At 43.8% G+C, this 13,718-nt stretch overlaps 2 protein-coding genes and 1 non-coding gene across 4 annotated transcripts in view; 1 reads left to right on the top strand and 2 right to left on the bottom strand.

Annotated features, from left to right (window-relative positions):
* The window catches only part of LOC116891105 (interferon-induced protein with tetratricopeptide repeats 1-like), a 92,587-nt gene that overhangs the window by 31,307 nt on the left and 47,562 nt on the right, over positions 1–13,718 (bottom strand). The gene's annotated exons all lie outside the window — the stretch shown is intronic.
* Positions 5,021–10,162, top strand: Ifit3 (interferon induced protein with tetratricopeptide repeats 3). Its single transcript, XM_032891822.1, has 2 exons — positions 5,021–5,173; positions 8,295–10,162. The coding sequence occupies exons 1-2, from the start codon at positions 5,169–5,171 to the stop codon at positions 9,523–9,525; spliced, it is 1,236 nt and encodes a 411-aa protein (XP_032747713.1). The 5' UTR covers positions 5,021–5,168; the 3' UTR covers positions 9,526–10,162.
* LOC116894884 lies at positions 10,964–11,070 on the bottom strand. The gene has a single exon (XR_004387093.1). It is a non-coding gene; the product is annotated as a U6 spliceosomal RNA (small nuclear RNA).

Consider the following 13,718-nt stretch of genomic DNA (forward strand, 5'->3'; position numbering starts at 1 on the left):
GTATCTCTGTTATCAGGGGAGCTGAAACAATAAAAATGAGCCCGTGTGTGCAGTTGGCACTGTGTGCTCTCCTGCTGTGAGTCCCCTGGTCTCTCCAGACCTGATTTGGTGACCTGCTCACATCTCTTATGTATTCTCCAAGGTAAGTGATAAGTCCTCAGAAAAGCTCCCCTATGTGCTAGCAAAGAAGCCTGTTAAAACCAAGACACCTTAGCTGCTGTTTCTCTTGGTCTAAACCTTACAGATCAACACCGTGTGACCACAAACCTGCTTCTGTATGCCCCTGGAGTCCCTGCATTGGCTTGGCATTCCATGAGTACTAATCCCAGCCAGAGATATTCTCAGGAGTATCTGTGTGAGTGAAGAAAGCAGGAAAACGTCTCTCATCTCCAGCTTGCTTTCAAATAGGAACTCTGGTCAGTGAAAAGTTTCCCCAGTGTGCCTTAGCTCAGAGTTGGTCCCTGAACGGAGGACTGAGTTATGATGTCATGTCCCACCCATCCTGCCACTCCCATGAGTTTGTCCTTGCTGTGACAAATACCGGAGAGAAATAGTGAGAAGAGGGAGGGCTTATTGGGCTGATGTTCTCAGAAGTTAGAACCATGGTTTGTTGGTCCTGTATTCTCTGGGATTGTGGCAACACTGGAACATGCTGCGGGCAGTACTAGAAGCAACAAATGGCTTGAGATAGGGTATCATCTCCAAGTAGAATTCAGTGACCTGCTTCATCCACAGTTACCATCACTTTCCAGTGAAGCCATCAAATTAAGAACTATCAGTGGACTGAACTCTCAAAGCCCCCCCCCTCGACTTAATTACCTCTGACTGATTAAATTCATCAGCTTGGGTTCACGCCTTCAATGTGGGAGCCTTTGGGGAGCATTCCATATCCAAACCAGATCACTCCATGCCAGTAGATTTGTACGATATTCACCCAGTGAGAGTAGAAGGCTTGGAAGTGTTCCAGTCCCGATGACACTATTCTTTCAGCATCCCTCCAATGTGCCAGCCCCAGGCACCAACCTAGGAATGATGGTTCCAATTAAAGACTACAGCATCTAGGTGCTCCTTTCCACAACACTGCCCCCATTTCAGGGAAGGGATACAGACTTAACAAGCCAGCAAATTTCCTTATGACCTAGAGTGTGACTGCCTAGTTGCTGAGAATTGCACATTTGCAAGGGGAGACAAAAGAGGAAATCTGACTGAGACCCTTAGATATACCTAAGTGCAACAGGTAGTCGGTACTCTCAGCTGTACACAGCGCCTCCCTTCAGCTACCTAATCCAAGAACTCAGAACTGGAGCTCAAAATGGGGTTTATGAAAGGTTTGTGAAACCAAATGCCAAATAGTTCTTCTATAGGAAACTGCGGGCCAATTCCGTCAAAGACAATATGGAACGAATGAACGAATCACGGCAACTCCGAGGCCTCTCTGACGCCCTCCTCTGTAATTAAAAAAAAAATAGAGCATGCCTGCGTTTGTATCATCTCTGAGTTGGATGAATCCTTTCCATAAAAATTCCATTTCACCTCGAGGCTGGAAATTCCTGCGATCCTTGAAGTACTGGATCTGCTGCATGATGTGTGCACAGATGACAATCTAGTCAAGAGCCCTTGGAAAGCCTCTCGGCTTCCCCTTTACCAATGTTTGTCATTAGACTAAGTTTAGTGGGATGATTACAAAGTTAAGAGTGCTTCCTGCTCCTCCATTCAGTTGCCAGCACCCATAGCAGGTGGCTCATGACCACTTGCAAGTCCAACTCCAGGGAATGTGGTGGTCTTTTTTGCCTCTGGAGACAGCCATACACTGTGGACAGACAGACAGACAGACAGAAACACACACACATACTACATAAATATGTACTAAAATAAATCTTTTACAAATATTAATTTGCCCTCAGTTATAAGATGTAGTAGTATTCCAGTGTGTGTGTGCGTGTGTGTGTGTGTGTGTGTGTGTGTGTTTGTGCACACACACACGCACACACATGCTGTGTTTTCCATCATGTATGTGCTTGTCTGTTCTATTGTGTGTATACTTCTCTGTGTGTGAGTACTCCTTTATATATGAACATGTGTCTGTGTTTGTACATATGTATTACATTCAGACCATATTTCCTTTATCCATTCATATACTGATGGGCATCTGGTTTGGTTCCATAGTCTGACTATTTTGAATGTTACAATAAACATGTGAGCACAGATAGCAAAATCTTGAACATGTCAGCTTAACATCCTACTAAATGGCTAAAATGACGTCCCACATGTGAGGAGGACATAGCTTTGGGCTTGCTATAATGAAGATTGTCTAGAGGGAATTTCCTTCCTGCCCTCATGCTATTACCTTGTGCATAGAGTGTCAATGGGACTGACAGTAAATAGACTCTTTTCCTTCAATGATATTTAGCTCAGAAAACAGTACCAAGAGGTGGAGCATTCCTGACCTCCAGATGCTTGATTTTGAGCAAGATAAATCTTTGCTACATCTTGCTACTCCATTTATCTAAATAAGACAGGCAGACTGTTGCCTTCTTCAACTGAACAGGACTATTTCTGAGGCAAGGCCAAAGGTGCGAATTGGTGTTCATGGCCTCCTGTTCCAGAGATGCACCTTCTTTATCACAATTGAAGACATCGTGAAAGCGCCTAACTATGACTGTGTATCCCTTGACTCACCTTCTCTTAAACACATGTCAGTGTGTAATGTGAAGTAACAGGACTGTTCAGCTAGCTGAGGGCTGAGAAGACACACAAGCTGAGGAAATATTCTCAGAAGAGCGGAGCTCTCACGGATCCTTTGCATTTAAACGTTTCTTCTATTCCTTTGAAATGAACTTTTCACTTTTGCATGGTTTTTTTTTTTTTGAAAGGAGAGACTTTTATTTTACTACAATAAATTTTTTTGTTCCAATAATGGGGAAAATTATTGGTGACAACAAATGGCATGCAATTGTTACTAATACAGGACAAAATCAAATGTGTGTCCTAAGCCAGAAACTAGAATAAAACAAGAATGAAGAATGTGCAGAACTCATCTTACTGTGGTAGAGAATATCAGTTATGGTAGATTCTGGGTAGGGTTGGAGAGATGTCTCATCCATCAACAGAACCTGAGTTTAGTTTGACCATCCAAGCTGAGCAGGTCAACCACGTATAACTCAAGCTCCAGGGGACAGTATGGCCTCTCTTGTCCTCTATACACAGGTACACACACACACACACACACACACACACACACACACACACACACACACACACACACGCACATGCATACACATGCACAAAGGAGAGAGTTAATGGAACAGAGAGGGAGAAAGAGAGAGAAAATCAATTGATCTGTCAGCCAATCCATCAAGCAACCAGCCAGTCAATCACGACCTCCTTTATTCTTCCAAGAGGAAACAACTGGGTCAGTGTGCCCTGTGCCTGACTTAACCACTTCTGCTGCTCAGACCATTTCTGCACCGCTAAAGCAACATCTCTAATAACAACACACTTACAGTGCACAAATGCCCAGCGTACAGTTTTCTATTAATCAGAGCGGAAAGGGAAAAGGATGCAGGCCCGTCCTCCTTGGGCTTGTATTTCACCATTTCAAGTCCCTCTGGACCAAAATCAGGCATTGAGTTCTTAGGTAGAAAATGAAATGAGATCTCTGAAAACTTTAGACTTTTTGTGGATTTTTCTAACCAAAGCCTTTCAAAGCATAGGCTAAAGGCAAGTTCAGTGGGTCAAACAGGCGTGTCCTCTCACGCCTTACCTCTCACGCCAGTAAGAGGAGCAAGTTGCTACGTGAAACAGGGAACCAGAACTGCACAGCTGACTGAGTTCATGCCACCTTCCTGACACACGGCAGTGATCTCTGAACTGGAACTCTCTTCCAGTGACAGGTTCGCTTTGTGAGCTGAGTCTGCTTTGGGCTGTTTCGGGCTGAAAAGAAGCATACTCCTAATTACCAATCCATTTCTTTTCTAACAAGCCAGGCTAACCAGACTCTGAGTGCTTATGGGCATTAATATCATGACTAAGGGGCTTTTATCAAACCTTTTACCAATCGTTGTGGTGACAGTATGTGGAAACCTTTCTGGAACAGGTGCTTCGATGCCAATGAGACCACGTGGAAGAGAAGATATGCTGACTAATGGACCGTGGCTAGGAGAGCTCCTGAAAGACCTCAGTCTTGAGTAGTTTCATTTTCATACCATTCTCTAAAACAACAAGGTGGGGCAAAGAAGCAGGCAAGATTTTACAGAACCATGTGAGGCAACATGCAGGTTGTGAAGAACCACGAGCCAATGTTTTCAGTTGTTTCTCCAGGTCATTCTGTCTCAGGGAGCAAGTGACTTCATGTTTAGCAGACGAACAAGAAAAAAAAAGCCTTCCTTTAAGCAAATCGTTAAGTAAATCAGCAATTCCTTAGCTAAAAATTGGTCTACTCTACCTTCCTACTTCCACATGACCTCATAATTCAAAGCAGAATTCTTTGACTTAATCACAAGTCTGTTCTCCCACCCAGGAGGCAGTTATGCACATAATAATTCCATTCCAGAACTGGTATACAGGAAATGCTCATCGCAGACCTTTAGGAACTAAAAGGCACAGCAAATTCCCCTGGTGTTTTGCTACCTGAATTCAGTGTAGCATAAAACAAAAACATTGGTTCGATTATCCTCCAGGAAAAAAACAGGATTGAAAACTCTCTCCCACCAGGGAACACAGAGGGAGACTACTATTGTTCCCTCAAGAGATTTTAGAATAGTTTCTTTCATGTGGCCCCAGAAACGACTGTCAGAGTACCCTAGAGACTTTGTGGAAAACATTCTTCTTCCCAGATGGAATGTCATGCTCCAGGAAATGCCTCCCCACCCTCTGACGCCACAGGCTGAGAGCTTACATAAAGTTTTGTGTCCAGGACATAGAAGATCTCAGTAGTAAGTTTTGTTTTCCTCTTCTGGTTGATTTTAAGTCTGTTTCAGTTTCTAGTTTCCACTTCCCTTTCACAAACGTGAGTCATGAGAAACAGCAGGACATCAGCTGATGAGTTTCTCCCCCGCCCTCTGCCCCCTTATATAATCGTCTGAGTGCCCACTTTCGGTGAACTGAGATTTCTGAACTGTTCAGCCCACACCCAGCTTTTCACAGCAGCACAGAAACAGATCGCCGTCATGAGGTCAGTGCAATCTCTGGTTCTCCACCTTAAATGATAAACTGTCGCTCAGTGCACAGAAGTGTCCTAGGTTATCTGGTTGCTTGTTGATTCAACACACCTGAATTAGCACGACCTTTATTAGTGGGACCTTTAGTTATTACTTCTCTGTGTGCATTGAAGTACTCTGCAGCTTCTAAAACTGCTCACTGGACAGCCCTGGAGAAGATTTGTAGACACACTCAAGCACAAAGTTGGGCTCAAAGCTAAACTAATGGAATTGCTCTTTGGACTTGTCTGTTGTGTCATTCAATGTGATCAATGCACTAAAAGCTAGTGTGTGTGTTTGTGTGTTCAATGTGTGTGTGTGTGTGTGTGTGTGTGTGTGTTTGTATTACTGTATTTGTGTCTGCGTGTCTCTTTATGTGTGTTCACATGTGTGTCTGTGCCTGTGTGTCTGTGTCTCTGTGTGTCTTTTCAAAGGAACTATTCCTTCACGATCAGGTAGTGTGCCAGTTGGCATCAGTATTGCAAGCTCAATTCATGTTGCCGAAATGTTAGATCGCTCCATGATTAAGGTATAAGGAACAATTCTTACGGATGAGAAGGGGTTTTTCACTTTGGGGGTTTTCTTTCTCATTTCTCATATGCAACCAAATCTCAAACTTTCAAGTTGATTTTTGCTATTGTTTAAGGCTGCAGGGCAGGTAGAAAACTATCCCCCCTCAAAATATAAACTCTGCCTAATTTGTAGCTATGCAAGCAGAACAATGGTTACCTAGAGATGGTAAGGACAGAGTATGAAGACACACACAGGCATCTCAGGGATGGCAGCGAGGACCTATCAAGTGTGTGTGGGGGGCACATGAGCATAAACAATTGTCTAGACTCAGGGTACATAGACCCATAAAACAAGTGCATTTTTTGGTAAGTAAAGAGTAATCATAATACATTGATTTTTAAAACTTAAACTACACCTGCCATTGGAAGAGTCTCAGTGAGAACTAAGAAGTACTGCTGCTCCTGACAAGTACCTATCAGCAAAGAATAGAAGCATTGATGGCAGAGGGAAGGCTATTTAACTGCTGTGAGAGCTATGAAAAAAGACTGTCTTCCCTCAGCTCGAATGGTTACAAATGTTTAGCCAGGACCTGGCTGGAATCACAATGGATGAAAGGCATGCACCTCCAACTATGTTAGCCTACTCCTTCCTACAGTGTGGGACTCTGAAAGGATCAGTGTTAGTTCTGAGTGTGACTGACCAGAAAGTTCACCTGCCCGGAACCTTAATGGCTAGCCTGAACGAAAGGCTTTGCTGCGTTTGCTGTTTGGCTACATCGAAGACAAAAATTTAAGCAGCTGTGAGCTGTGAGATTATGCTGACCAGGAGTCTCTACCACTGCATTCTGTGAGGACTGGGGTAGCCTGAGCTGCTCTTGCCCAGCAATGTTATAAATTGCAGAATGGTGTAAGTAAAGGACCTTGGAGGGCACCTGGACCATTCTGGATTTGAGGTTCCTGCAAAGGTTCACGAAAAGCCTTTCTTGTTCTTTGTACAGCTTTGTCAGTTACGGTCTTTCCGTGTCTAGAGATTAAATGTTCCTATGTCTAAATTTTCCCATAAACCAACTTACCAATTCATGTATTATGTCTGTCTCTCTGTTTTAGTTACATGGCTTAGTATGCTGTGATAAGAGACCCAATGAAAGCAGCTTAAGGAAGAAAATGTTAATTTATCGCAGGTCAGATATTGAGGGTACAATCATGGCCGCAAAGTCATGGTGGTAACAGCAAATGCTGGTCTCGCTGTGTTCAGTGAGGAGGCAGAGACAGGTGAATACTGGTGCCCAGGTTGCTTTATTTATTTATTTTTATTTAGTCTTGGACGCTGGCTCGTGGAGGGGGTGCTATCCAGACTTAGAGTTTTATTTCACAGTTAACCATTTCTGAAAATACATTCCTAGATGTGCTGCGTTTTTATGGTAATTATACATCCGATCAGATTGACAAAGGAAATCAGCTGACACAGCATCTTTCTCCTTCACACTCACTCTGTGTAAGGACAGAGCAGAGAAGAGCTGAAGCCAGGGAAGGCCTTGAAGGTGCACTGGTCACACCTCTTTCAGAACAATCTGCCCCTTGAAATCTGAGACCTAAAAGGCAGCACCTAGGGTTCCATCTCCACTGTAGTTTCTTATATTGAAAAAGACTAAGTAAGATTTTGTGGGTTGTTGCTTCCTGGTCATCTTACTGTCATTCAGACTCCTCATCAAGAGGAATCACCAATAATTGGGTAATGTAAAGCTCCAGCTAATGACTGAGTCTCTGAGAACTTGAATTTCCTTTCTTTCTTTTTCTTTTCTGAGTCGGGGCTCACCATGTCACCTCGGTTGCCCTCAAATCCACACATATCAGTCTTCTTCTACCTTCTGAGTGCTCGGATTGAGACCGCATGACCACGTTCAGCTTTGAAATTTGTCTTTTCAGAATTGGGGAGCACATTATCAGGCTCCCTCCTCTTCCTGACTTGCACCTTCTACCCTGTAACTAGAACAGGGACAAGGAATTACAGCCTCTCAAACTGTCCTATACTTGTGTCCTGAATCGCAATTAGCTTTTGGTTATGATTAAAATGCAAAATTGCAGGGAATTCTAAACTCTTGAATGAATAGTTCTAAGACAAGGCTAAGAAGGAGACAGGGGGATAGAACTATTTTAAAAGGACCACAGATTTTTTTTTTCAATATATGTGCTGGAATTGGAGTACTACGTAATTGTGGGTGAAATAGTCACCAGCATTCCCTGAGTGTAGAAAAGGCCTTGTGCAATGGCTGTGTGAATCTGTTCACAGGAACTACCACAAAGGGGTGGCAGGTGGGAGAGTGGACAGGGTGTAGACATAAAGAGAACTTGAATGTTAATGGCTGATTCGTGTCTGAGGGATTAGCAATTAGAAAGGATGGCCGGAAAACAAACATCCTTGAGCCCACAGCTCACACCGTAGTGTGACTCCAACACCCAAAAGAAGGTGCTTAATTCTTCAATGTCCTGGGGCTCAGTCCAGTTCCCATGTAAAATTAACCATCACAAAATACACAAGATGTATGGGTGCCCATCATGGTGACCATGTGTGTTTTCTCCACAGTGAGGTCAACAAGGAGTCTCTGGAAGAAATCCTTCCTCAACTTAAGTGCCATTTCACCTGGAATTTATTCAAGGAAGGAAGCATCTCAAGTCATATGGAAGACAGGGTGTGTAACCAGATCGAAAATTTAAACTCTGAGCACAAAGCAACAATGTATGACTTACTGGCCTATATAAAGCACCTAGATGGTGAGAACGAGGCCGCCCTGGAATGCTTAGGGCAAGCTGAAGATTTACGGAAGTCAGAGCGCAGTGATCAAGCAGAGATTAAATGTCTGGTCACCTGGGGGAACTATGCTTGGATCTACTACCGCATGGGCCAGCTCTCAGAAGCTCAGGCTTACGCTGACAAGGTGAGACAAGTTTGCCAAAAGTTTGCAAATCCTTACAGCATGGAATGCCCGGAACTTGACTGTGAGGAAGGATGGACACGCCTAAAGTGTGGAAGAAATGAACGGGCTAAGATGTGCTTCGAAAAGGCTCTAGAAGAGAAGCCTGAGGATCCAGAGTGCACGGCTGGAATGGCCATTGCCATGTACCGCCTACAAGAAAAACCGGAGAAGCAGTTCTCTGTGGATGCTCTGAAACAGGCCATGGAGTTGAATTCTCAGAACCAGTACGAGAAGGTTCTCCTGGCTCTGAAACTGCAGAAGATGGGGGAAGAAGCTGAAGCAGAGCGATTGGTTGAAGATGCCTTGGAAAAGGGTCCTAATCAAACAGACGTCCTCCAAAAGGCAGCTCAGTTCTACAGGAAAAAGGGTAACCTAGACAGAGCTATTGAATTCCTTGGAAAAGCACTGAGATCCACAGCAAACAACAGTCCCCTCTACAGCTTGGTCATGTGCCGTTACAGGGAAAAACTGAAGCAACTGCAGAATACAGGAGAGGCTGACAACAGTGAGAGAAGACAGACTGTGGAAGAACTGAGAAGCTTAACTATGGAGTACATGAATAAGGCTCTTCAGAGGAGGCCAAGTCCTCTGAACTCCTACTCAGACCTCATCGATTTCCCGGAAGTAGAGAAATGCTATCAGATGGTCTTCAGCGAGGAGAGCCCTCGCGCTGAGGACCAAGAACTCTTTGAGCGCTACTGCAACCTCCAGGAGTGTCACAGGAAGTCTGAAGGCCTCAAAGCCCTGAAGGATCTCATGCAGTTTCCCAGACATGAAAAATCCACCGAGAAGGAAGAAGTTAAACAGCAAACGCAGAACGGAGATCTTAACCTGCAGTAGGAATTTTTGCTGGATTGTTGGCATTTCCAGGGAATAAATGAGAAGCTGGATGGGTGAGGGGTGTGGGAGGCAACACGATTTGGGGCGCAGGCAGCCTATTCCTGACATCCTATGAGCCTGATAACAACCGGAAGTGTGTCAGCGTGCAGACACTCAGCCCTGCGCTGAGAGAGATGTGCTATGAAGTGGTGCATACAGAGAGGAAAGGGCTGGAAAAGCAGGAGCCTTCCTGTCAAGGATCGAGGACAAGCAGCTCCTGACTGTTTCTTTAAAAACCTGCTTTCTCTCCCTGACTCCTCTGCTCATCCTAACTATAGAATTTTCCACTCAGTAGATCTTATTACTAATCATGTAGGGAAATGGGGCTTAAGGCTTAAAGTGCACCTTTTGATCACAATTTTTCTCTGCAATATATGGCAACTGCCAACAAAATTTAGTCTGGTATCTTCATTCCATTTCACTGTAGTCACTTAAACCTGAAGGATTCACTTTTGCCCAACCCTAGAATATTCTGTGCATATCATCCTTATATTCTACCGTGTGTGTGTGTGTGTGTGTGTGTGTGTGTATCCCTAACAGTGATCCTGCAGTATGCCAAATTGAAATTGTAGAATAAATCTAAAAGTTTCAACTAAAATATAATTGTGTGTATATGTGTGTGTATGGTGGTAAGAGACAGCAAAATAATATGGTAATATTAAATATCGATGGTTCTTCTTTTAGGATGGGCAGTGGCTTCTGTGACCTCTATACCCCTTTCGAAGAGGAAATGACAGCTATATTAGAAAAAGAGAGGCCAAGAAATCACGTGGGATAGGGTTGGGGATTTAGCACAGTGGTAGAGCACTTGCCTAGCAAGCACAAGGCCCTGGGTTCAGTCCTCAGCTCTGGTGTATATAGAGAAAGAAATAAAAGAAATGGGATGGGAAACAGTTTGGGGGATCTGATGGGCAAACAGAGGGAAGTGCAGGAGGATGGATATAATCAACGTTTATACATGGATGAAAATTTCAAAGGCATTTTCAAAACTCTTCTTCTGCTAAGACGATGGAAAATGATGAATGCACATCAGGGTATCAAAACATCTCTGTTTTAGCTTCTGTGCACTGAGCGAATCAAGTTTAATCAGTGTATGTAGGGACTTCTGCTCTTCTTCTAGTCTAAAAGATGCAGTTGCAGCCTGAACACAGTTAGCAGCCGATTCTTTAGCCACATTTCTGGGCGCCCAGAGATTCCTGAGCAAATGCCCTCCCATCCCCGTGTGGGGATGCCAGTGGTCAGCATCTGCTACTGAGACTTTCACTTCATTGGGCCTTCAGAAGGGTCTCTCAGACTCTTTAACTAATCATTCCACACGTTCACATTTCATACGATATCCCACTTCCCGGTTACCCCCTCCACCAACCCCTCATCCCATGATATCCCACTTCCCGGTTAAGAAAAGATACAGCTCTTAACAAATTTGCGTGTAATCCTTGCACAGGGGCCATACTTATCTTCTCTGTACAGTTCCCCTGTTAGTGTCTGTGCTGTCCACGTGAGCACTGTCTCAGACTCCTCACGCTGTTCGACTGCAGACAGTGTTGTTGCTGTTATCCCTGTTGTTTACAGACACAGTTTCCCTGGAGAGCCCAGATAGGCCTTGAAATCACAGTGTAGCCCAAGCTTGTCTCAAATTCACAGTTCTCTGGCTTCGGCCTCCCTACTTCTGGGATTTCAGGTGTGTGGAACCCAGCTCTGAGGTCGGGTTTTAAATTCATTTACGAGTATAATTTAGAGCCACAGGTAAGTACAACGAAGCAATAACATAAATAAGATGAGCTTTTCAATAACTTTCTTTCCTCAGATGGGGAACTGAACTCTGAAACGATTGCCTAGTTAGCTTAGTAACTGGGAACTGTTTTAGGAGGTGAGTAGGTGGGGGGGGGGAAGACCCCCGACAATATACAGATCTGTCTCTCAAGACTTAGAACTCCACACACCAAGCAGCCTCCAATAGACACAAAATAACACTTATAAAAAACTGGAACCTTGCAGGGAGTTTGAGATTTACCGAACGCTTTATTTAAAGAGTTAAGTAAGGAGTAGTAACACAACTTCTATTGCAGGGTGGAAAGTGGCAGACCAGCTTCGACTGCACGGTATGTTTTAGGCCAGACTGAGCAATACAGCAAGATTCTATCTTCAAAAAGTTAGTGATAGAAGCGTGACAACGAAGCACAGGAGAAGGCAATGACGTTGAGAATTAGTGAAAGAGTAGGTTCTGACAGTTCTTACTATGAAAAAGTAAGTACTCGGGGTGATCCATGTTCATAGACTGATGCGGCCATTCCACAGCTTATGCATGTATCAGAACCTCATGCTTCAGCACAGGTACATGTAATTTTAATTGCAAGGGCTATCATATTGATGTTTAAAATGAGAGGCTAATATAAGAGACAGTAGTATAATGAATAAATGTACTCTGTAGACTTTGTCACATATCCCCATCCTTTCTTCTCCTTCCTTGCTTTGTTCCTGTCTCTCCTCTGTCATCTATCTTCTATCCGCCCATCCATCCATCCATCCATCCATCCATCCATGCATGCTGAATCGCACACGCACATGCACAGTATGTAACGATACATATATGCGTATGTTTTCTGGGTGGACAATTTGGTATTGCATAGGCAGAGTTCCTGCACTCTTCCTGGGGAAGATTACTGCTCCCATCCTCGCCGTCCTTTAGTTGCCTAAGGTTGAGGACTCCCAAGCTTTTCCACTTCCACTTTAGCACGCCCATCAGTGTCTTCCTGTTCTGTCATGTTTGGGCAGTTATGGTGGGGAGACTTCGTGGGCATTGTGCCTCTGACATTTACAGGAGACACGACATCATTCCAAACTTTCTGTTCGTTTTGCTTTTCATTTTTATCCACTTTCCCTTCTGCAATGATCCACAACCTTAGGTGCAGGGATTGTGATACAGATGTATATGTTGGGATTAGGCTTCGTATCTCTGCACTTTGACTGGCTGTAGTTTTCTACAATGGTCTCTTTTACAAACAGAATTTTCTTGATGAGGAGTAAGAAATACACTCATTTATGAATATAAGGGGGGTGGGATTTTGAAAGTAGTTTGGGATTACGATGGTTTAGTGATGTGGTAGTTGTAGGATCTCTTCTGAGACACGTGACTTCACTAGTCCTAATAGTTCAGCAAGGTTACCTTACCAGGCCAGGGTTCCCACTTGATGGTCAAGCCTTTAGTTCCACTTGAGTATTGTTGGTTACCCCTGAGGTATGCATGGTACTAGTGCATCCTTAGGGTTATCCTAGTGCCATGCTGGATGTTGTTGTGGTTTATAAGCAGCATTGCTGGGTAGCATTATTCCTTGATGCCCTTCTTTGAACAGCAACTGTAAAAGCTACTTCTCAGGAAGCAGGCTTTCAGGTCAGATATACCTCGGGTCTCCTGGGCCCTAAGTCTAAAGTTCATTGTGTCTTTAATAATAGCAATTCACCTTCCCACCTTCAGAGGGCAACCAAGAACAACAGTAGTATCCTAAAATGTCTTGGGAGTCCTTTAGACAACCCTGACCTACAACTCAAAAGGGGTTTCTCATGCCTGGTACTGGGATTTTTCGTAAGTCTATGGTTCTTTGGGGGAAGCCTTATCAAGTCAGATGGTAAATTTTCATTTCAACTCTGTATGTGCACACTGACTTCCGTGTATTATAGGAATTTCAGATAGGTAGTTACTAGTATGATTTCTTATGAGTTTTTCAGACACCCTTCTGGTAGACCACCCCTCTCCCTCTTTCCTCCTTGTATTCTTAAAGATTTAGTAGTGTTTATATTCCCAGAGCATCCTTGCTTTGTCCTTTCTGACCCTATGCAGTTTGATTTTGCTCTTTTCTGGTTCCATACAATCATAGAATACAGATCTTTTTTTTTTTTTTTTTAAAGATTTTATTTATTGTATATGAGTACACTGTAGCTGTCTTCAGACACACCAGAAGAGGGCATCAGATCCCATTACAGATGGTTGTGAGCCACCATGTGGTTGCTGGGATTTGAACTCAGGACCTCTGGAAGAGCAGTCGGTGCTCTTAACCACTGAGCCATCTCTCCAGCCCCCTAGAATACAGATCTTAACGTTCCAAACAAAGTACACTCAAAATTCTGTGATATTAGCAGATTTTACTGAATACGAT

Source organism: Rattus rattus, chromosome 2 (genome assembly GCF_011064425.1).
Source record: "Rattus rattus isolate New Zealand chromosome 2, Rrattus_CSIRO_v1, whole genome shotgun sequence".
Taxonomy (NCBI): domain Eukaryota; kingdom Metazoa; phylum Chordata; class Mammalia; order Rodentia; family Muridae; genus Rattus; species Rattus rattus.